At 35.0% G+C, this 24,322-nt stretch overlaps 3 protein-coding genes across 5 annotated transcripts; 1 reads left to right on the top strand and 2 right to left on the bottom strand.

Annotated features, from left to right (window-relative positions):
• Window positions 1-15: 15 nt before the first annotated feature.
• On the bottom strand, window positions 16-4,704 carry LOC120777205 (protein disulfide-isomerase). The gene is made up of 4 exons (XM_040108381.1): window positions 4,371-4,704; window positions 1,478-1,785; window positions 412-1,380; window positions 16-328 (listed from the first exon to the last, which is right to left on the bottom strand). Exons 1-4 carry the CDS (start codon window positions 4,525-4,527, stop codon window positions 266-268), a joined length of 1,497 nt encoding a protein of 498 aa, XP_039964315.1. The 5' UTR covers window positions 4,528-4,704; the 3' UTR covers window positions 16-265.
• A 3,061-nt stretch (window positions 4,705-7,765) lies between these two features.
• LOC120778617 (uncharacterized protein DDB_G0283357) lies at window positions 7,766-18,667 on the bottom strand. 3 transcript variants are annotated; one of them, XM_040110496.1, is made up of 4 exons: window positions 18,285-18,667; window positions 18,036-18,173; window positions 8,928-9,845; window positions 8,167-8,857 (listed from the first exon to the last, which is right to left on the bottom strand). In XM_040110496.1, exons 3-4 carry the CDS (start codon window positions 9,830-9,832, stop codon window positions 8,167-8,169), a joined length of 1,596 nt encoding a protein of 531 aa, XP_039966430.1. In that variant the 5' UTR covers window positions 9,833-9,845; window positions 18,036-18,173; window positions 18,285-18,667. The 3 variants fall into 3 exon arrangements, with proteins under 3 accessions (XP_039966431.1, XP_039966430.1, XP_039966429.1); XM_040110495.1 differs by having other exon boundaries at window positions 18,036-18,667; XM_040110497.1 differs by lacking the exons at window positions 18,036-18,173; window positions 18,285-18,667 and having other exon boundaries at window positions 7,766-8,857; window positions 8,928-9,832.
• Window positions 18,668-21,806: 3,139 nt separating this feature from the next.
• On the top strand, window positions 21,807-23,185 carry LOC120778566 (protein obstructor-E-like). The gene is made up of 4 exons (XM_040110430.1): window positions 21,807-21,989; window positions 22,044-22,512; window positions 22,658-22,766; window positions 22,832-23,185. Coding segments are annotated over exons 1-4 (813 nt in total). The 5' UTR covers window positions 21,807-21,988; the 3' UTR covers window positions 23,066-23,185.
• The last annotated feature ends 1,137 nt before the right edge of the window (window positions 23,186-24,322 follow it).

Here is a 24,322-nt window from a genome sequence, read left to right as displayed (position 1 = left end):
CTGCTGACGTTGTCCTTCCTTTTTTCGTTTTTCTGTTAGATTTTTAATTGGTAAGAACACATTTCAACGCAATTTTGTAAACCTGTGAAAAACTACAATGGTACAGCAAATAAGGAAATGCACTTGCACCAAAGTAAGAATGTTCCGTTGCATTTTTTTTTTATAAAATATCTATACATGATTCGTATTGAAGGTGGTAATGTAAATGTTCTTGCTGCTGATTGCTGCTGTTCAGTTTATTTTTAAGTTGATTTAAGTTATATATTTACAATTCATCCTTTTGGTGTTCATCGGGTTTCTCCTCCACCTCTTCTTCTGATTCACCGCTCTAAAATTTTATAAATTTTTAATATTAGTTTTTATACTTATATACCTATTATTAAAAAAAAATAACATCTTCACAATATTTACCTGTGCAACATCTCCACCAGCTTCCAGGAACTTCACGAATTCATCCAAAGTCCTGTCCAAATTGTAGTCGATAACTTTGTTATCACCTTTACGGTACAGCTTGATGGTGGGGAATGAAGATATTTTTGTGTGCTCCAATTCATTGGCAGTAGCATCGATTTTGGCAACAACAATGTTTTCATTGTCCTTGAATTTCTCACCAAGTTGGTCATAAATAGGAGCCAACTGTTTGCAATGACCACACCATGGCGCATAGAATTCAACAAGCACATCTTTGCTCTTATCCAAAGCAACATCATCGAAGTTGCTTGCGACCAGCACTTTAACGGGGTTTTTATCCCAATCCTCAGGCACTTCCTGTGACAGTAAATGTTGCTTCAATTTGCCGTCCATGAATTTCTGCAAGAATTCTTTGATGGTACTGGCAGACAGGTCATTACTTTCGGGTTTGTATTTGGCCATATCCTCTTCCAATCGGATCAAACGAATAGTTGGTACTTCCTCTTTGGACATACCGAAGAATTCAAAGATACGTTGGTGCTCTTCTTCATCGGAAGAAATAGTTACGAACAAAATGTCTTCGCGGTAATCTTTGGCAATATCCTTTAATGGGTCAACATGCTTTTCGATATGTCCAGCTTCCTTTGAGACGAAGAAGAGAAGATGCGATTTGATTGATCCACCAAAGATCTTGGAAGCTGATTCGTGGTTGAATTCAACAATCAAGGGCAAGGATTGTACTTGTACGAATTTTTTAATATTCTCAACAGTGTGTTCGCCCTCGTATATAGCTTTCTTTTCATCGAATGGCTTGAAGAGTACAACTGCACCATCCTTAGCTTCATAATGAGAAATAAGTTCATCCTCAGTGATAAGACCAAAAACGAAAGTGTCGAGAGCATTTGCAACAGAGATGAAAGCCTTAGCTTCATCGGATTCCTGGCTCTTGAAGAAGCCAACAACTGCGATCTAGTTGAAAGAAATCATATACATATGTATGTTATCAAAAATTTTGAATTTGTTATCAAGTTAACAAAAATTGTGCGTTCGTTATCAGCAAACTTACCTCATTGTCCTTCAAGAATTTTTCAGCTTCTTCCACCGTCTTCAACTCCTTGGCTGGTGGGCCAGTCTTCTTGTTGACCCATGAAATGATATCAGCTGATTGACGGCCACCGCTGTATTCGACGGGGACACCATTGCGGAAGAACTTCAGTGTAGGATAACCACGTACTTGGAATTTTTCGGCCAAATTACCTTCTACTGTAGCATCGACCTTACCCAATTTGATGGGTGACTCCTTTTCGGCTAAGGCCTGTGCGGCTTTAGCATATTCGGGAGCAAGTGCTTTGCAGTGGCCGCACCATGGAGCGTCTAAACAAGAAATTACACAATCATTATACAAGTGCCCATGTAGAAGATTATACAAAATTTGGAGATTATATCAAAACTAAAAAAAAAAACAAAACTATTTGCAGCATTTTACTATGTTAGGTTATTATTTGGTTTCTTTATAATTTCTATCAAAATAATTGGAATAAATTAAAAAGTCGGCCAAATAATTATTTCAAAGCACCGACAAGAAAGCATTTTGTATGTATGTATGTACATAACATATATAAATAGGTGCCGTACCTATATCTATGCAAATGTGTGCATGAGCTTGAATTAAGGACACCATAAGGAGACAAGTTGATGCTGATTGTAGCATTATTTAATTATTTACAGCGTGGGCAGATATGACATTCAAATATAAATTTCTTACGTCAACGACATGATCACAGATGACTAAGTAGTACTTATTATCATTATACATGTAGGAATAGAGAGCTGACGTGGTACTACATAGATTTAAAATTTAAATAAATAATTATATACATATATTTAGTATCTAAAATTGCCAATAACTTTTTTCTTCTCTAAGAAATTTCTGAAAAGAAAATTTTGTGTGGAGATAAAACATAAACTATAGCTTAGCTTAAACATGTAACAGCTTTTATAGGTCAATGAACTTGAAGGTATTTTATGCGTGCGTTAAGCTTTTGATAATGCTACAAAAAACAGTAAACAGTTGCTTAGACATATACCGGTCAAAGAAAATTGAGTACGCATAAATAATTGAAAAACAAAAACAAATTTATAAGCTTCCAGTTTAATGGTAAAATGTTAAAGTCTGTGTAAAGATGGTGAAATCATTCAAGCTTTATTAGCGATTTTCAGACATCTAGTCAAACAAAATAACAACAAACATTATGATGCTAAAAGCCGGCTATTGCGGTTTGCAATAAACCATAAACAAGTAAATAAATAATAGTTAATTGACCTAATATTTCCTATGTAACTTTTTAATAGAATGCATGCTTCCATCATCATTCAACTTCAATATTACACATTCATAGAGATTATTTAAATTAAAATCTGACCTGTTGTCAACGAAATTACTTAAATCATATTTCAATATAAATACATACATATGTATGTATATATTTCGCAATTATTTTTCAGGCACGTTCGAAACTGTGGTGTCAAAAATTTCCATAGTAAATCCATTTTTTTAACATAAAACTTATGCATTTTAACAAAATTCCTCTCCTTTCCGTCAGTTCACAAATTTTATTAAATATGATTGTCATTGCCACGTTGGTCTTTCATAAATGCTTATAGCAAGAGTGCAGAAAAAATAAATTGGGATTTATACGTGTATAAAAAGAGGAGATGATATTGCGATAATGACACCTAGCAAAGCGATTGTAACTGTATAATACTAAAACGTGTAGGAGATAAGCGCAAGCTGAATTAAGATTAGTACTAATAAAAAACAATAGAATCAATTACTGCCAGGTTTAATTTGAAAATGAAGTGAACATATGGTTCAGCATCCAATGTAATTAACAACAATACACGTCATCTTCAGTGTTTGCTGTTCATCTCTGCGGCAACCTGTTTTCGTCAACTGAGAATATTTGTGAAATACAATGCATTTCAATCATAATCTAGGTGTTAAGTTCCTATTGGTTGTTAATAATCCAAGACGTATTTTGATGAAAAGCAATAGTTTAAGCGTTGTCAGAAATACATTTATATATACATACATATGTTTATATATTTATATATATATATAATAAATATCCAGAAAAATATATAATATATATACATCGAATGTTTGGAGTGAAAGTTTTGCAACATTCGATGTATATGCAGATGTATAAATTAATACTTTTGATATCTTCAAAAAATTTTGTGATTCTGAACGTTCCAAAGAAATTTATGAAAATTACTAATTTAACCAATACAGCAAATAGGATTGAATTTTTATGTCTCGTATGTTTTATGCATAAGTATATTTATTTATCTTCTGGCCTGATATTAAATTTATTTAACACCGGTCATCCTACAGTAATGAAAAATAAGAAATATAAACAAGGCGGGTTTTAAATGACACGTCACTAGAATTTTTCATATTAAGGCATTATACTTTTCCCCACCACATATGGCATTGGTGTTAAAGAGCAAGCAACATGACAACGGATACAAAATCTGCTGTAAGCCGGTAGAAAGCGTGAAAGAGAAGACGCGACGAAGATTTAAATATGCTTCGTCAACAGTGCAACTCACAGAACTGTAGAGATATGAAAGACGATAAAGAATACAAATTTGAGTGCATAGAGCATCGAAGAATAAAACAATAAGAAAAGGAATCCATGAAGTATTAAACTGTTCCCGTCACAAAATGGCCAATGGGAAAAAGTATACTTTTCCATAAATCTTTTTGCACTTCCTGATATAGATATATATATGTAGCGAGAGACATGGCGGTTATAATTATGCGCACATCTCTAAATGTAACTTTTATAACTTTATTACTTCTTTAATATTTGTAATCAAGTTGGTTTATAATAACATTTAATCGAATTAAAATGAAATTTATAATGAAATATTCATGGGAAATTAGTACTTACAGAATTCCACCAATACAAATTCATTATTTTTTATGACTTCATCGAAATTGTCTGTAGTCAGCACAAGTACTCCATCTTCTAATTTCACTTCCTCAGCGGCGTAGGCACCCGATGCAATGACTGCTACCAGTAGCAGCGAAGAAATTATCAACTTCATGTTTTATTATCTCTTTCTGATATCTCTGCTCTACTTGGTTAACTGAAGATATTTCCCGTTCCCGTCGAACAAAATCAACTTCTTAAGAAACTAAACAACTTCTCTCGACAGCTAAATGTAAAATGAAATGAACGACAAAATTTTCACTAAAAGCAAATGTTGATGACGATTATGCCGACGGGAAGAAAAATGGAGACTTCGACTTGCAGTGTTCCCGATATGTATATCTCTAGTGTTGCCAATATTACGGAATTAAGTTGTAGTTATTTTTAATATACTATGAGTATTGCACTATTTATATACACTTTAAGACGCAAACATAATTTTTAAATACACTCAAGATTCATTGTTCTATATAGTTTATTCATATTATATATTTTATGAATATAAAACAATGAAATCTTATTTATTTAAATAATATTGAATACCACACTGTGTCTTTTGAGTTTGTACACGTCTCCTCTTTTGGTTGGTCAGCATTACAGTGTTGATAAATGCTTTGCACATTATTGTTGTAAGCAAGCACTGAAATTGTTAGCAGCTGCGTAATTTGCATTTAAAAAAATCTACAATGAGGATATGGAAACGCGGAAGCGGATGTTGTTTGCAAATATAAAATTAAGTAAAATCATCTGGAGTAATCATTTATATGTGTAAAAGCACATTCCCATCCATGTAAGTGTATACATATATATATTATTGTTCTAGCAATTGTTTCAATCTTTTCTTTGGCGAAAGTTCATAACCCATAATTGTATCCGGGCATTGCACCGAATTGACACAATTGAAATTGTTTCTTATTTGCACAGTTGTTCTTAGGTGTTATATTCATTATACAACTTTTTATTATAATGTATCAGGTGAGGAATATTTAAATACAAATAATTAGTGTAAAAAATATATGAATACCATATGTATGGGTAGCTGAATCCTTTTTGATAAATGTACATACATACATATGTATGTAATACTAGCTGGTGCGAGGCTTAAGTGTACGACTTAAATAGTTTTATGATTAACAAATAACAAATGCACCTGTTAAGGGAATTATAGCTTCGGTGCAGCCGAAGTGACCACTTTTTCTTATTTTGTCATCATATCAATTAACTTTTGATCCCTGATAAATTGTCAGTAACATAAAGTATTTCTGCCAACTAGATTTTAGAACTCGACTTTGTTATTTTTGTGGAAAATTTGAAAAGCAATTCAACATAGTACTCATTAATTAAATGTATACTTGTATTTGTGTAGTAATACAAACCCGTCTTGTTAGTAGAGTAATTTAAGAAAAAGAAATATTTTGTTTGTTGTTTAGGTATTTTATTGTTGAATTTATAATTAAAACTTTCGGTTATTGACCCTTCATAGAAGTCATTCATTAATAACTCATTTCTAAAACATTTTCACTCTCATGCATTCTTAAATATCATAAATTATGTAATTATATATGTATATAATATACTTACTAACCTATATTTACGCATGCATGTATGCGCAATCAAATGCATACATACTCGTATATATTTACTTGCTCTTTAACATAATTTAATCTCAAACAAACTTTTTCAAGTTGAATTCTTATGTTCACTATATTATAAGCTAGAAATTACACATATACTCGTATGAGTGTTATTTACTGTGCGCTCGTCTTTTTTACGTTTAAGAACTGAATAGTACAATTAGGTATACAGCTAAGTTTGGCTTATTATAGTATGCTTGTATAATATTTTGTATCAATAGTGTGTATTTATTATACATACATACATATTAGTATGTATGTATGTTTATTGGATATATCAATGTTTATTTGGGTTAGGTTTTACTGTATTATTTGTTTTACTCGTAAATATCATATCACAGAACCAAATGACAGGTCTTTTTTTTAAATTATAGAAAATTTTCAATCGCAGTATTCATATGACGTTTTCCAACATCTTACTTAAAGCTATGCTTACGAACATAATTAATCTCTAAATAGAAATTCTAGTTAATTTCTTGCTTGTAATATTTCATGATTTTTATAAATTTGGCAAATATCAATTTCATGAAGACAGAGATTTCCACCAAGATATCCCCTTTAAGCATTATTTTGTATATACATGTATATACATACATACATATCTACACAGATATTGCAATTGATAAAAATATTTCGAAGGATTCAATCCATAAATTTTTGTATATCTGATAATTGAATTAAATTCAGCTTTGAGCTTATAATATGTACAGAAGTACATAATTCCTTCCAGAAACTCATCACTTTACTAATAATGTTTAATAAAATTTTTATTTTGAATAGATTGATATATGTATGTATGTGAACTTATGCATTATTTACACTACGTGAGCATTCGTATATATATATTTATGTATATTATTATAGATTATTGTGTAGACGTTTAGTTTGAATAAAAAAGTGTATATAAAAATATTATATTGAGCATACATAAAATATGTAGATTTTAGAGAGTTTGTAGTTAGAGAGAGATGACGCGAAGCAGATTAACCAGCTTAGAAATATGTATGTACATATGTCTGAGATGTTTATATGAAATGTTATGTCTATGAAGAAGAGGTATGGCACGCATTAATAACTGTAATTTCATAAAAATAATGATAGTGTTATGACACGAAAATTTTAACTTTTAAAACTCATCGATACCTTTTATAAAATACAGGATCTCCGGAATGTAAAAGGACTGAGTCGATTTAAAAAATTTATTAAACCAATCGTTACAATTCTTTAAAAACTTTAAAAATAGGGTCCTTCTGCGCTGATGCAGCGCTGCCAGCGCGATTTCCAAGCATTGAAGGCGTCACGGAAACATTATCCGGAATAGCCTTGAGAGCCAAGGTGCATGCTGCTTTGATCCCCTTTCATCGGCCTTTTCAGGCATGGAAACAAAAAAAGTCCGGAGGGGGCGTTCTGGGTCGCATCTCTCTTGAGGACTTCCACGTAAAACTTGGCGTGGCGGTTTGCCCAGGAGGAACAAATTCATGATGGACGATGCCTTTGATGTCAAAAAGACAATGAACATGGTTTTCACTTTGGATTTACTCATTCTTCCGGTCTAAATCAGCGACCTCTTTCTGGCCCTCCAAAAAGGCCTGGTGCCACCACACCACTTCTTGCTAAAGCAACATCTGGGTAAGCCTGCTTGATCATATTAAACGTATCTGAAGCAGATTTACCGAGTTTCACATAGAATTTGATCGCGTACCTCTGCTCTAACGAACGCTGCATTTTCGGCTTGCAACACTCACAGAAACACGTCGCGCGAAAATGGGTGTCCTGACTCTCCAGGTGCTCGGAAACAAATGACCAGCCGCCTGTTCGTTAGCTAGAAACGCCTTCTACAGAATCCAGTATGTGCGCGCACGCTGCGAAGTACAGTCGCGGCGGAAGAAAACCAGTCCTATTACCTTCCGGGCAAACCCTGTATAATCAATTTGTAAAATCGTGTTCGTCGAACTGCTAATCAGAAGTAAGACATGTTATTGTGAATTGTTTACGATTTTTATATGAGAAAATGAGGTTGCGTATTTTACTTATGCAACAATAATGCTGATTATGTTTTTTGGCCGTAAACACATGTACCTCTCTACTACATTCCCATTATTACTATGCATTGTATAGATTTAGATAAGTATTTTATCATAGGACGGCGGCGGTGATTCGTCATCTATCGGTGCGTCTTTGCCCTTTCCATTGCTCTCTGTCTCTGGAAAGTATATTGCTATATGATATGGTGGTGGACCGGCGCTTGCCGAATCCTCAATCAATTGCAACTGGCCACACAAAGGTGCGCCATGTATATCATCCGAACCAACTAATTCACTACTACCATCAGCATTCACGATATCACGTCTACCGTACGGTGGACGCGTATAATGTATAGCGCTTTCGGCATCAGCATGCTGTTGCGCGCCCAACACTGCATTGCGCCCGCTTGGCAATAGTCCTTTTGGTACACGACACAGTGAAACGGTACAGGCGGCCAAGAAGAAAGTTGCAGAGAAAGCACAAAATATCAACACTTCCAAACCGGTACCCTGATGGTCGAAATAAAATTTTGCGCCCGCCACAAAGACGGAGGCCAGCACTAACGACGCACACATGCCACATTTAAGGTGTGAAGGTAGCAGCTGAGCGTCTCCACCGTTCGCATCTACCGTCATGTTGCTGGTGCGCATATTTAAAGCTGCCGAACTGTAGCGATGCGCTGTGTTAGCTACCGCGTAGCTCGCTGTATTCGTGGTATTAGTGGAAATGGGCGCGGATCCGCCCATTATAGACTCATTCGACTGAGCGCACGCTGTCGCAATGTGACTGAAAAATAAATGCAAAGATTGTGAAGTGATATACGTAAATTTATTAATTGGCAAATTGCAGTGAGTACCTGTAACCATGTTGCTGTCGATATGCCATTGGGTCCATGTGCTGCGAATGAGTAGGACCAACTATTGTTCGTGCGCCGCTGTTATTGCCATTACGATATGCATGTGTCGGGGGATTTGAGTTGGCGTGCGTTGGCACATTACAATTCCTGCCCGAATATTGATAGTGTCGCACGGACATATTGCCGAACTGAGGATGATGATAGCTGCGCATATCATAGCATTGATTGAGATGTTGCTGATACAGTGGTGTGTGCGGTGTGTCTGCAGTGCTTTGTAGTAGTGCGCCCGCTCGTTGGTTCAAATCTTGCGTTGCTGGTGTAGTGCCGCGTACATCGCTGCCCGTGGCCGTGGACGTAGATGTGCTGGCGTTATTGTTATTCATTAAATTGTTGTTGCCAGACGCATGATGGGTCTGCACTGGAGCGCTGCCATGCTGATGCGTCTGCTGGTAGGTGTACTGGTGGGGATTGTTATTAAGCGTCGCCGATGTGGTCGATTGCATTGCGGCGCCTGAGGCTGTTGCATTGGCGGTGCTAATATTACCTGTATAATTGCTACTATTGCTGCTGTGCGTATTTGATTGTTGACAATTGTTGCCGCTGTTGAAATTATTATTGTTATTGGCATACTGTTGTTGCTGATGCTGCTGCAGTTGATGATGGTGTTGCAATTGCGGCTGCTGATATTGATGGCTGCGACTGGTGCTGGCGGCAGTGCTGTGATGACAGTCTGGCAGTACGTTGCTTCTACTGCTCGCTTTATTGCCACTGCCGCCGCTAATTCGACGCGGTGGATGGCCAAAACTGAGACCCACACCGGATCCGCCGGCACCGGAGAGTGAGGCTGCAACTCGCGATCTCCCAAAACCACATTGCTGTGAGCGTTTGTCTATCCAGAAGTGCATTTCCGTCGGATAACTAAAAGAATTATGCTTTTAGTACAAACGATGTTAAATGCATGCATACTAAGCAGGAATAGCGTGAAAATCAGTCAAAAGCATTAAAAAACGTTTCCTTCGGCTGCACCGAAGCTATAACCCTAACCTAACATCCTTCATAGGTGATTTTCTTTTAATATAAAAGTTTATAAATCATATCTTGAGTTTGTTTAGTTAGTTTGAATGACAGTGATTCGAACTGAACTATTTGTTCGAATATTGTAGCGCTGCCTTGGAAAATATTCCCTAAAATGTCCATACAAGGACCTGATTTTCACCGATCAGTTTGTATGGCAGCTTTAACCTATGGTTGTTTGATATCGCTGATTCCGACGGAGTACTTTGTTATGCTGCCTCAACAACGCGCAAATGAAGAATATTTAAAAATATATATTTTTATTCATATTTTCCAGTTTTATTACCGGAAGTAATTTAATTAGTTCACGACTTCTTTTAAATGATACGTTTCTATTCAATTTGCCAACAATCCGCCAACATTCAAACGCTTTCTAGGATAACAGAGTACTTTTCAACGCAAGAAACAAATGAAGATTTAGCAAGATCTACACTCATGAATATGAACAAAGGACCTGCGTCAATTAACTACAAAAGTTTTGTAGCTGTCAAACGCTTTGTCTGCGTCTATTGGCATCTAAGCGCCGACGACCGTACACAAAGCAAAAGTTCGCCAGCAAGTAGATAGGAAGTCATTAACTGGTGACTTAACCGACTTCACAATGTCAACCGTTCGTGGATACCTTTGAAAGGGTCGTGGCACGGCTAAAACCCAAAACGAATAAACAGGCTGCCATTCTCTTAGATGAAAGTCAACAATCGCGCACATTTCCCAACTCTGCAGCAACAATAGCAACAACAGCAACTGCCAAATGTCAACCGCAACACAAGAACACAAGGTCAATGAGCAGCAGCAAGGAGTGCTTGGCTTAAATGATTAGGTGTTCGCCACTGTCGATTGTTTGGGCATTGTCAGTAGGTGCTGCGCATTATTGGTTGTTCGTGAGCTTCAGCGTCAGACTATGCGCATATATTTTTGTATGTACTGTGTGGTAAACCGCACGCATTGTCTTACACATAAAATCCATCACATTCACGTATTTTTAGTTAGACTTTCCATCATCGGCATGGCGTACAAAGGAAGCGTTTGTCTAGTTTGAAACAACAAAGAAAGCGCGCGTATATAGCATCGCAGAGGTGGCCAACCTCATGTTCAATGAACCATTTGGCTTAAATGAAAAAAGACGTGCTGCTGTTAGGTTTAGGGGATGCTGTGGCCGAAGCTACACGAATTTATGACCGTGGGAATGACTTCAATGGCTTTAAGTGCCAAACGCACGATTTTCGCCCTAAAGCAGATAGTACAGTGGTAACAAAACTGTAAACATTGGTTGATTATGAGATATGTATATTAGAAAATGACGAGTGGGAGGCGCTATTTAGGCTTTAGTATATGCGTATGACTACATAGTTTACTATTGCGATTGCGTTGGGATTTTTATTGTGTCTTAGTTTAGACAGCTGGTGCTTTGACGCTAATGGTGAAATTATGCAATAACAAACAATTAAGCCGATTAAAAATTCAAAATCGCAAATATTTATTTTATGTATGAGTGCCAACAGCTGGAGAAAACTCAAGAATTACCTTTTAATACTTGTTAAACAAGTAGATTTGCATACTTACTAAAAAATTATTCTTTTAAATTATAATATTTTTATATTACGAATTTGAAAATTACATTTTAAAGTAAACAAAAAAAAATAAAAACCAGTGACAAAAGTTGTGTAGGTATAGTTCGCGATAGATTAGAATATTGTTTACTTTTATAATTTGATTCCGCAGCATGACCTAAGAACGGTCACTTTCTAACAAAATATTAATTAACATATTTTTCGTATAGAAACATATATACATATATGTATGTATGTATTCAATTACGTGAGAGAACTCCATCTTTGAGGAGAACTTTCTTAGGAACACAATGCAATGGCATACAGACTACCCAAAAGGGCAGATGGACTTGGTACTGGTATAATGGGACCACGTACCAAACTGTCAGTGCTCATGGACAGGTTTTCAAGCATTTTCCAGGCTGAGGCTTATGCCATTAGCAGATGTGAAGAGATTATTCTAGAGAAGCACAATTGCGGGGAAAGAGTTGTCAGTGATAGGTCACGCGGTACTGCAGGGAATCTCGTCCGTTAAAATCAAATCAACTATTTTTATAAAAAGTTTTATTAGGGTTGCCACTGAAAACAATGTCCTAACTCTGGGTTAAGAGAAATCATTGGAAATGGGATTGAAAACAAGATATTTTCCCTGGATATAGAGAAATCAGTGGAAATGTGATCGGCTAGCTAGCCAGGTGAAATAAGCTACCGGTCCGATAGGTAAGGAACCGTTCTTCGCTCTGAGACCCCACATTTTTCGAGTGCAACTTCGGAAAGAGGAAAGGTTGTTGCTGAGGTCAATGTAAAACGGTGACAAGAAATCATATTTTATACAGGTCACTGCTGTCTGCGGTATCATCTGCACAGTTTAAGATAGTGTTCCACAGATCAGTGTCGCTTGGGTTAAATGAAGTGTGCCAGCAGTGCAATCGTCAAATTTCAATCTATTTATCTAACTTGCCTTAAAACTTAAATTCAATGTAAATATTTATTGCATATTTATTGGCGCAACTTTAAACACTACACTGAGCTTTTATTGTGCAGTATCATTGTATGGATATTTAAATTGTTCTTACACTAAACTTAAGTAAATATCTTTATACAGGAAATCGGCATGAATCATCTGACAACTCGCTTTCGCTCTTAGCCTCACTTCAAAATTCTTATTTGTTACTTTGGCTGTGAATCATGCCGCTATATCGCCACCCTAGTACAAGTAAAACTGCGGTACATTGAGGAATCGCTAACAAACACAAGTGAATGTATCAAATAACTTTCGCCGCTAGCATAAAACAACAAAAAAAAAACGAATTATAAAGTGTGAGTAAGTGCTTGGAGCCACGCGAGCCACAAATAAAGAGCATTGTAAAAGCTTTGACTGCAAAACACTCATACACACACATATGTCTTTAGGTATGTACATATATATGAATGTATTAAAGAATGTTACTTGTGCATAAGAATCTATATAAAATTATACATGACTGTCTCAAAGCGTACGAAAGCAAATACATATAAACGTCTATAAGAAATTCGGTAGACAATCGCGCACACATAGAGACTTACATGTAATATACAAGTCTGCATACTCTATGCAAGTATGTATGTATGCATTATTTTATATTTTTATGTGTGAACCTAAGCGCCAACAAAGCATGCAGTAATTCATGCATCCAACAAATCTTGCGACAAAAGCTGCAGCAAGTGAGTAGCAGTTTAATTGTACAAAGCCACAGATGTCGTTGTCTGCCACGCTGGCACATGCGATTATAGATGCAAAGTAAAAAAAAATAACAACAACAATTGCCATTGAATTATCAGTCAGCACAGCAACCAGACGCTGTGGGATCCTAGTGCGATATGAGTGTTAGCACGTGAATGCGTGTGTGTGTGCTTGCATGTGTGTAAGCTAAGAGTCAAAGCAATTAGTATTTTGATGTTTGGGTACTTGGTAGCGTCAACTGCTGTTGAGCAGTAGTCCTGCTGCGCGTTTTTGCGTGTTGTGGGCGTATGTGTGGGTGGGCGGCGTTTAAGTGTTGTAATGTACTCTCGCACATGTGATTTTCGCTTAAAGGATAGAAATAAAAAATAAAAATAATTAGAAAAAAATTCATTTCCATGTGCATGTTGTTGCCATGTATGTATGTGGGCAGTAAAAAGCTGTTGACAACGTCCGCCACCATTTTATGCTGTTTTTTTTTATTTTTTACACTTGTTTCATGTGTTTTTACGCTACATTGTTCATTTTTATGTTAAGGCGCAAAATTTCGCGTAATTAGTTGCGGTATAAATAAAATTGATGGCAGCTTTAGGATTAAAGTTTAGCTTAATGTGTCAAAATATCATTTAATACTATAGTTTTTTATGGTAATCTGCGGCAAAGTTCTTGGAAATTTAAAAAGTTTATAATATCTTAATAAGTGATGTATGTATGTAGGTGCAAACGATTGAATACTGAATAGTAACTAAATTTTTTCATATTTTCAAAGCTTAACTTATCAACACTATGTCCTTAAGTGAATTTATCAACATTTTAATTATAAAATTTCCGAAGGTGTACACACATGTATGTACATAGAAATTTTTGTGAGACGACGGCACGATAATATTGTAACAAATCGGATATAACAGTTGACACTCGGTGTAATTTTACTCGGATATTTTTTATTCATAAAAATCAAAAATTCTATGAATTATTATTTTTTCGGACAATCACAATTAAATGAAAAAAATATACATATATAAATAACTTTTAGTAAGTAGGATACCCTGATTAATAAGTCTAGAAAAGTATTTAATTTTTTTTGGACAATCGCTATTAAATGAAAAATATATATACATACATATATATACATATATACATATACATACATACATATATTTATTAAGTATAGAAAATTATTTATTTTTGTTCTTTAAGATCTTAAAAGTACATATGTAAAGATATATATTAGGGTGAACAAGTACATTAGGGTGAACTAAAAAAAAAACTAATATTGACTATGTGGATTAAAATGTACGTGAGCATTACAATTTTTTCCTATAAATTAAACGCGAAAAATTTGTTTCTATTAAAAATATTGTATTTTATTTTAAAAATGTCTTTTTTTTAATATTAACATTTTTATTTTATGTACAATATTAACACATTTTTCACTTTTCAAAGCTTTTAAATATACGAATTTTTGAATTAAAAAAAATCATGGACGGTTTTGTCTAATTATCCAATTATTAAGCCAACTAACTTAAAAAAACACTTGATAATTTTTGATTAAAAATTGTGATTTTCGATATATGTACATATGTATGTATGTATGTATATACATATACCTTACATGTACAGTGTAAGGTGAAAAAATAAATATGTGAAACAAAAGAAATATGGTGTTTTCGTGACATAAGAAGTTGAGTTTACACCACATTTCGTAAAGGGAAAATTTTTTGCACAAGATAAATTTGGTTATTTGAATTTTTTAATTAAATGCTTAAGCTATGTGAAAAAAGTTTATAAACAAAATTTATAAGTAGGTCTTATCATTAACTACAACATTTCCAAATAACTTTTTTCTATAGGACTTTTGGTTTTCCTGTAAATTGAAAATTCAGCCACGCTTTCCTTTTCCCGACCTCAGATCGCCCGTAAATTATTATTTTTTTTTTAATGTTTGTTATTTTATCTTTCGCTTCCGATGGGTTTCCACCAACGGTCATTACCAACTCACTAGTTTGGAATTAGTTTTTTTTTTGACCAACCCTAATGTACAGGCATACATATATAGCAATACGTTTAAATTACTTGCTTTGCCACGTGTACGCGTATCGCGACATCCGCTGCGAAACTGCAACATCTAAGTAATAGGAAAATGTAATTAATTTGCTGGCATGCAGTCGCAAAGCAAAAGAGAAAGCACCAAAACGCTACTTTGCCCACGCATTTTGCTACACTTGTCTTCGCTACACTGTTTCATTGCAAATTTTGTGGATGCTTGCATGTAACATACAACAAGCTGTAACAAAAGCAGGTAACGCACCTTTATTTACATGTGTAAATATATACATATGTAAATCTTTTACATATGTACATCATGCCCACATAACATTAATTCTTGTTTGAGATAATTTTTCAGTTGCAAACTGTCACATTTGGATTGCTGTGCCATGCTTGCACTTTTGTATGTATGTATGTTTGTAGTTGCATGTACTTGTTTAGTGGGAGTGATTGCGGTGCAAAAGTCAATAATTAAAATGCATTCAAGTGCACAGCACAAAGGTAAAGCATAAAAATCTGTGTATACGTTTTATGCAATAGTTTTTGTTGTGCTTGTGTTGCAGTTAGAATTGCTGTGGTAAACACAAGCAAAGGTAACCAGTTGATAACCTGGGTGAGTGAGTGGTTGCCGTCGTGCGGTTGCTCGGCTATGAGGTACTTCAAGTGGTTTTATAGGTCGTGCATGTGGCTCAAGTGCAAGTGCTCGGCACAGAGTTATCAACGACCTGAACCGCACAATGCCGTGCAATCACAACGCCAACAACAATATACGTGTATAAGTATATGTATGTATAGCAGGTGTATACGCCAGGCAACTTTTTGCCATAACTGTGTGTGGGAACATAAGCAAAAGTGCAAGCATATTCAAATTTGCATATACACACATATATACATATATAAATATACGTATATACATAATTCCGTGTATTCGTTTAGTGCATTAAGGTTACCTCATTGTAGTTGTAATTAAAGCATGGCGGTTTAATGTTGTTGGCGCAGGAAGCGCGCATCATGCTTCCCACTATTCTATTACAACAGTCAAGTTTGTGCTTATTGCCCTTGCTAATGCGTATAGTCATTGACAATGTTAATGATTATTAAGGCAATACTTGAATTGAAATCATGTCAAAGTTGATTCAGCATTAAATGCTTAGCTTTAATAATGACTTTTACATTTTTGCCGTCTTTTGTTGAAATCGTATACCATATTTTGAAAAGTAGTCGAAAATGAAGAAAAATCAATGTGGTAGAACAAAAATTGTTTTGCAAAAAATAAGAGAAGTGAAGATGGCAAAACAATATTTTATTAGAACTTATGTGAGATAATTCTCATAAGCTTTAAAATGAATTTATTTATTTAATAAAAAAAAAAATAAGTTGAAGTTTGATTAGAAATACGAAAATACTTTTTCGACTATCCAATATTAGCACTATAATTAATAGCTAAGCAATTATTTTAAAATATTATATATAAAGTTTGTAAACAATATCCAACATACAGTGCTAGCAGTGAGGTTTTCTAAGCAAGCAATAACTTCCCCTCGACGAATATTCATTTCCATCACTCATACGCACTGTATTTCGCTGGTTTTACTACAATATAACATTCTTGAGTATTAAGTTGTTTTACCTTGTAAAATTGTATGAGAATTTTTTGCATATGTTGTAAATACAACAGAAATAGTTGAAAACCCCAGAAAACTATGTTGAACTTATCGTGATTAAAATCGGTCAGTTTGTATGGCAGCTATATGCCGTAGTGCTCTATCTAAATAATATATTTAGACATTGTAGAGTTGAGTTGGACAATAATGTGAGCAAATTCGGTGAGGATAACTAATAAAATAAAGAATTTTTCCATACAAGGACTCGATTTTTATCGGTCACTTTGTATGACAGCTATATGCTTTAGTGGTGCGATCTAAACAATATATATGGAGATTGTAGCGTTACCTTGAAGAATAATACTTGCCAAATTTCGTGAATATATCTTGTCAAATAAACAAGTTTTCCATAAAAGAACTTGATTTTGTCCGGTCACTTTGTATGACAGCTATATGCTTTAGTGGTGCGATCTAAACAATATACATATATGGAGATTGTAGCGTCACCTTGAAGAATAATACTTGTCACATTTCGTGAATATATCTTGTCAAATAAACAAGTTTTCCATAAAAGAACTTGATTTTGTCCGGTCAGTTTGTATGACAGCTATATGCTGTAGTGGTTCGATGATTCCAACTAAAAGCAGTGCCTTGGGGAGAAATGAACATGTGGAAAATTTCAGAAAGATCTCTCAAAACTTGAGGGACTAGTTCGCGTCTAAACAGACAAACGGGCAAAAGGGCAATCGCACATGGCTAAAAGCACGTTACACTGATGATTTGTAGGGTCTTTTCGTTTTCTTCTGGGTGTTACAAACTTCCCGGCAGACTTAATGTACCGTCTCCATGTTATAAAAACCCATAAGTTTAGACTAAAACGAATACTTTCGTGGCAGATTTAAGATACCTCGTTCAGGTTATAAAAACACATAAGTATAGACTAAAACGAATACCCAAACTAAATTTTTAGTTTCTTCACCTATCCTATCCTATCTTATGTTAACTAATAAAAAAGGAAAATCCTAATTAAAATATATGTTATGTACTATATTTTTGCGGCAACGCATGTCTTTTATAGTGGCAAGTATTTGGTTTTCTTTCAAATACTTACTTTGTTATCAATTGCACTCACGACTTCTACTTTCGCCTGCAGCACGCTTTCAATTAGTCAGTTGTTTCGTCTTTTACTTTGCTTTGTTTTGGCAACTTTTACGTTTCGTCTGGCTCTGCCGTCTTCTGTGTAGTATGTCTGGTGGACGCAAATACACGAAAATTGTACACAAATAAAAATCTGTTTATATGTTTGGTTTGCTTGTTTTTTAACACTATTTTGAACACATAGGGTGCTGCTGCTTGTCACCTTTTCTAACTAGATCGCATGTGTGCGTGCGTGTGTATGTGGATTGTCCCGACGAGTCCTTGAAAATTTCCCTCGGCTTTTACCTACTTGCACTCAATTCTTACCAACTTCGCAATACATTTTCACACACTTCTAATTGTGAAATGCAGCATTTTTTGCTATTCGATTGTCACGTTTTCGCGTTTTGCTTAAGTAATAATATTTCGGAATAACATCATTTGAATATTTAACCTTATATGGCAGTCTAGCAATGATTTCTTTTCATACTTATTTTTTTTTGGCTTTGTATATTTATGTATTTGGTTAGCTATTTTTTACGCGAGTCAATTTTATACATTGGCGGAGTCTCACTCGTTTTCTTGGCTCGCACTACTGTCAGTCGTCTGTCTGCGAAAGGACTAAAACATATGCAAAGTGTTCGGTCGCATTACGGTTGTGGTGCTCTTCTGCAATGGCTGGTCTCTCTGCTATTGCTAGTAGCTTTAAAGCTCTGCATGCGATTTTGACATCTCGCTACTTGTCTGTTGCATTGTTGTGCTTGAATTGATGCTGATTTGGCTGCGATGCTGTATTACTTTTGTTTGTTGTATGTTTTTATTTGTAAGCTGTTATTATTATGCGCATGTGTATAATTTTGAAACGGAGCTTTTCTTGCCATCTGTTAGAGTTCAAATAAAATAGAATTTCTTTCAAAATATCTATGAGGTATTATAAAATATGTATATGTAAATAAAGGAAAAAATATAAAAATTTAACAAATAATGCCAACCGAGTTAACAGGGAAGTCGTTGATAAGCGGACATACATATATTAATAATTGAAGATGGAACTTATTGCTCTGAATTGAAATATTATAATAACCAAATTAAATGTATCAAACAATTTTTTATTATCGTTAAGGAGCATACCATTCCAAAGTAAACAGGACTTAAAAAAAACAGAACAAATGGGTTTTTTCGGCAAAATCAATTTATTTTACTCACAATAGTCTCCTTCTGCTTCAATACAGCTTTTTGCACGGTCCAAAAGCATGTCGAACGAGTGTTTTAGCTCGTTGGCCGTTGCTCAGAAGCAAATCTTGGTCGTCAGTCAATTTGTGCGGAACAAACCTTGCACACACTTTTCGTAAGCCCAAATGTTCGGTCAAAATGCCATAAATCGATGTTTTGGAGATGTTCAATTCCATTCCCATGAATTTCAATGATGATTTCGGCTAATTTTTGATGAATTCACGCACAGTTTCGATGGAATTTCCGGTGATCGCGGATTTTGATTGGCCCACATCTTGATAATCATTTATGTCCTCACGATCTCTTTGAAAACGTTGAAACCACTCGTGGACTCCAATAGGAGATAGGCAAACATTGCCATAAACTTGTTTCATCAATTGAAACGTTTTGGCAAAAGTTTTACCAATTTTAAAACACAATTTAATGTTGGCTCTTTGTTCGAAGCTCATTTTCGCACCGATAACACAAACATACCGACACTTAAAACGCAATAACTTCACTTCCAATAGATGAAATGTCATGAAATTTTCACTGGACAATCGATAAAGATAGCAGATTCTAACGCACTAGTCGACATATGTATATGTAGATGGCGCCACCAGGGGGCGCCAGATTCAAAAAGTGCTGTTTACTTTGGAACGCACCTTGTAGTGTGAAATTTTGAAAAAAAATATATATATATTTTTTTTTATTTTTTGCTAATTTCGATAATCTATAACCTTAAAAACACTATACTAAAATTTTAAATCGATATCTCTAATAGGTCTTGAGTTACAATCATCTAAAAAGTAAATGCTCAACTCAATCAGCTCCATCAGTTACCTCCATTACTTTTAAACACTTTTTTCTCGAAACTGCATTTTTCGATTTCGCAGTGATCACTCGAACACAAATGATGCGATCACCATCCATTCTGCCTATTCCGTATATTAGTATTTCTACATACAAATGACTTAGGCCACTTTGAGATCAATAACTTGAGACCAATTGGATGAATTGCATAATACTTTGAGTGTATTCTAGTTAAGGTTAGTACCTTGCCTGTATGAGTACTTTTCGTTGCCTAATTTCTTGGTCAGAGCGAAGCCTTTTAAAATCCATGTAGTAATTTAGGGAGTTTAAATTTCTTAATTTTTTTTATTTAGTTTTAAATTTAGTTTTAAATTTAGTTAATTTTAATTGAATAATTTTGTTAATTTTAATTAATTAATTTAGTTAATTTTCTATTGGACCAAAATTTAATACAATATTGTGTAATTGCCAATATTACTACCATTTCGCATTTCCGCCGGAACTAGCATTAGAAAATTCCGAATATGTATGTAGTCATTTATCAACATCTACTCATAGTAAGCGTATTTTATGTAATTCTGTCAAAATTCCAATTGCTATGTTTGTCGGCAGTTGAAAGTAAAAGCGATATTTATAAGTAATTGACATAATTATTGAGTGCTCATTCATTAAAAGTCTGGAAATTAAAAAAAAATTAAAAGTGTTATTTGTTTTTTGCATTAGGAATTCCATAACATTGAACTTGTGAGCAGAAGTGAGAGAAGTGGCGCGTAGCACTCGAATTGAGTTATCAGTTGTTAACATTAAAATGATTACTTGTAACTTATGTACGAATACGACTGTTATTAGGCACTAATGTCGAAGAAGCGTGTTTTTTGGCGTTATCACGAAGAAAAATTTGATTTACTGAAAAGAATTACAATAAGTAAAGATATATGTAAGTATTTCTTTTGAAGGTTTTCCGATTATTCAGATGGTGTTTTCAAGTTCATTGTTGAAATACAATTTTATATATTTTTTATAAAAAATTGTATTATTGTTTGGTCGAAAAAGTCTTTTCGTATTTTGTCAATAGATGTCGTTGCAGTCGCACCAATCACATTGTGTCATACCATATATAGTTGGAAAGGTGAGATTTTAAACTTCATTTAATCAAAAATATATTAAATTCGGAGAAGTTGAAAAAAAATATTATTAATTGAGCACTCTTTATACTTTCACATGTTTTATTACAAATATTTAATATCGCCTTCAAAATAAGCTACAAGCATGCCGAATTTCAGTTTCATCAGCTTCTGCTTCTTCTAATCTTGGAAAAAATATTCACCGACTCAATACGATTTCAAATGGACCAGTCCGGGTTAAAATTGATCAGTTAGTATGTTATAATGGCATAAAGCGTTGTGTATTGTAATTTATACATTACTTTTATCGCACATACTTTCATTGTTTAGAACCATGAACCTGTAATATTAACTTTTTGAAGTTCAATGCTTTGGCAAAATGTACATTTGCTCACATGCTTACATACTTATGTATAGTATGTTTTCGCACATTAATTTTTGTAAAAGCCAACACAAACTCAATCAACTCTACGTTAACAGTTTTAAACGTGCGTATACTGTTTGTTTGTGCATGTGCTCCTATTCGAGACTTCCTAAGCATGTTTTGATAAGATCGAAAATTGATAGTATCTTTACCATTTTGAGCTGTTATGTATTGTTGATGTGACTATCAGTGGTTAAAGGCTGTCAGCCAAGAATATAAAAATGAACCCACACCAAAGGTGACAAACAGTACATCCTACGCAGTACAACTTGACGACTATAATTGCTGCAAACGCTACTTCGTAACGCGGCAAGCACAAACACTTGGAACCTATAACAACTTCTTACAACAAACAGTGAGTTCCTATTGTTGCAGGATTGCTCAAACAAACTAATAATTATTATTTTAGTGTATCGTCACTACGCTATTGGTTTGCTGGCTATCATTGGCTTCATTGCCGCCGCTAATTCAACGTCGATTAATCTTTGCGATGGTGTGGCCGACAACGTTTTTGTAGCGGATATCACGAACTGCAGCAACTACTATATTTGCGTTAAGGGCGAGGCGATCGCTCAGCAATGTCGCTATAATTACTCCTTTAATGGCAAGACGCAATCGTGTGAAGTATCCAACGCATCCTGCTTGGCTTGTGACCCAAGTAAATTGTCTTCGGTAGGCTTGGAAAGGACATGCAACAAATATGCGCTCTGTTTTGCTGGCACACCAGTGCTACAAGAATGCGCTGACGATTTGCAGTACAATCCAAACTTAAACGCTTGCGATTATCCTCAAAATGTGGATTGTGTTGCAAACCGTTGTTCCATTTATGATAGTCCCGATAGTATTGTCTACGCTCCCAGCCAGTCGTCGTGTACAAAGTGAGTATAAGAATATTTTTTCAATTAATATTGATAATTTTTAATTAGTATTGCTAATTTTTAATTAATATTTTTAATTTTTAATTAATATTTTTAATTTCTAAATAATATTTTTAATTTTATAAACATGTATTATTCTTTACAGATATTTCGTCTGCATGAATGGCCAACCACAAAACCAAACATGCGTCGGTGGTTTGCAATTTAACGCTGTCAGTAACCAATGCGATCGTCCAGCCAACGCAAATTGCACTGTAAGTCTAATAAATGTGTAAATATTGTTGTAGATAACTATCATATGCAATTTTATGCTTTATAGATTGCCGCTATACCCAAATCACGTTCCTTCCAAACTGCCGCTGAGATCGCTCCACGCATGGTCAATATTAACTGCCCCAGTGTGGGTATTCAGCAGATTGCGCACCAAAACCTAAATCAATACTACATGTGTGTTAACGGTAAGGGTGCACTAATGACTTGCGCTGCCAATCTGTTCTTTGACAAGGATATGGGTGCTTGCCGCCGTAAGGAGGATATCCTAAAAAAATATTAAAGCGTATATCATAAAAAAGGATTAAGTTTCTCTCGTTCATAATTACTAAATGAATATGTGCATTTGCTAGTTCTTCGCTATGTTACCACGTACAATTATTAAAAATTAATAAAACAAGGCGAACTTGTTTTGATCGATAAGCAATTAAATACAAAGGTTGAGGTTAATTCAAAATCAAGTGAGACAACTTTTAATTCAATTATTTGGTTTAGGAATATATTTTAAAGTTTTTAGTAATTGATTTGAACGTTTTTTGTTCAATTCTCTCAACAGCAGGAATTTAACATTACTCTTCAAGTGGAGGAAATTTTTGAAAACAGCTGTTTCTTTCAGATTCAATAAACTTAAAATTGTGCGTTTTTGAACTGAAGTAAACGATAAAGATATTAACGTTGTGAATAATCTATTTCACAATGATGTATTACAAAACAGTAATTCCTTAAATATTTGTTTTGACTTAAACTATGCTTACTACTTACTTGTAACGGTTATCTAATACCCGCTTGAGCGGCAAGGTTCGGATCGGTTGTCATCGAAGTCATCTAACGGTAGGCCCAGAAGATGTGCTGTTTCGAAGGGGTCGGACTGTAGAGAAAAGGTGTTTAGATGAGTGTGTTTCGCTGGGCATGCAAAGAGGTGATTAGAGTAAAGCGGGGATTTTTTGCATGCTGGATATATTATATAACTGGTATTTCGGGGTCGATTCTGAAAAAGTGGGAGTTTAACCTGCTACAGTGTCCAGAACGTAGTTGTGCAAGGGTCACTATAGATTCTTGCGTTAACTCAAACTTGTCATCTACAACAGGCGGTAGTTTGACTCCAAGTACGGCATTCACTGAGAGAAAGTCGGTGAAGCTGTTAATAGCTCCATTGTGTGCGGCGGTCAGTGCGTGTGTGGACTAAGTTGCGTTCAACATCTGGGCGAAATACTGTTTGATGTAGTCAAGGAAAGGCCTCTTGATGTTCTGAATAGACAGCCCCGCTTCAAGCAGACGGCTGCAGAAATAGTTTCTGCGAAACTGCTTAGAGAGAAGTTCGTTATGTACCTTAACCGGAAGCATACGGTCCTCACGGTGTAAATGTTCATCCGAAGATCTCAAGAGGCATCTTGCTATAGTCCTGAATATAGTGTTCTGACAAATTTGAACTTTCTTCGTCTGCGTTTCACTGCTTCCAAGCCACGATATCGATGCGGCGCAGCTTAAGACCGGACGGCCGATGCATTTCTTTGTCTTTTACCGGCTTCCGGCTAGCGAC

Source organism: Bactrocera tryoni, chromosome 5 (assembly GCF_016617805.1).
Source record: "Bactrocera tryoni isolate S06 chromosome 5, CSIRO_BtryS06_freeze2, whole genome shotgun sequence".
NCBI classification, from domain to species: Eukaryota; Metazoa; Arthropoda; class Insecta; order Diptera; family Tephritidae; genus Bactrocera; species Bactrocera tryoni.
Note: the sequence above shows the minus strand (reverse complement) of the source record. Positions and strands in the feature narration are given on the sequence as shown.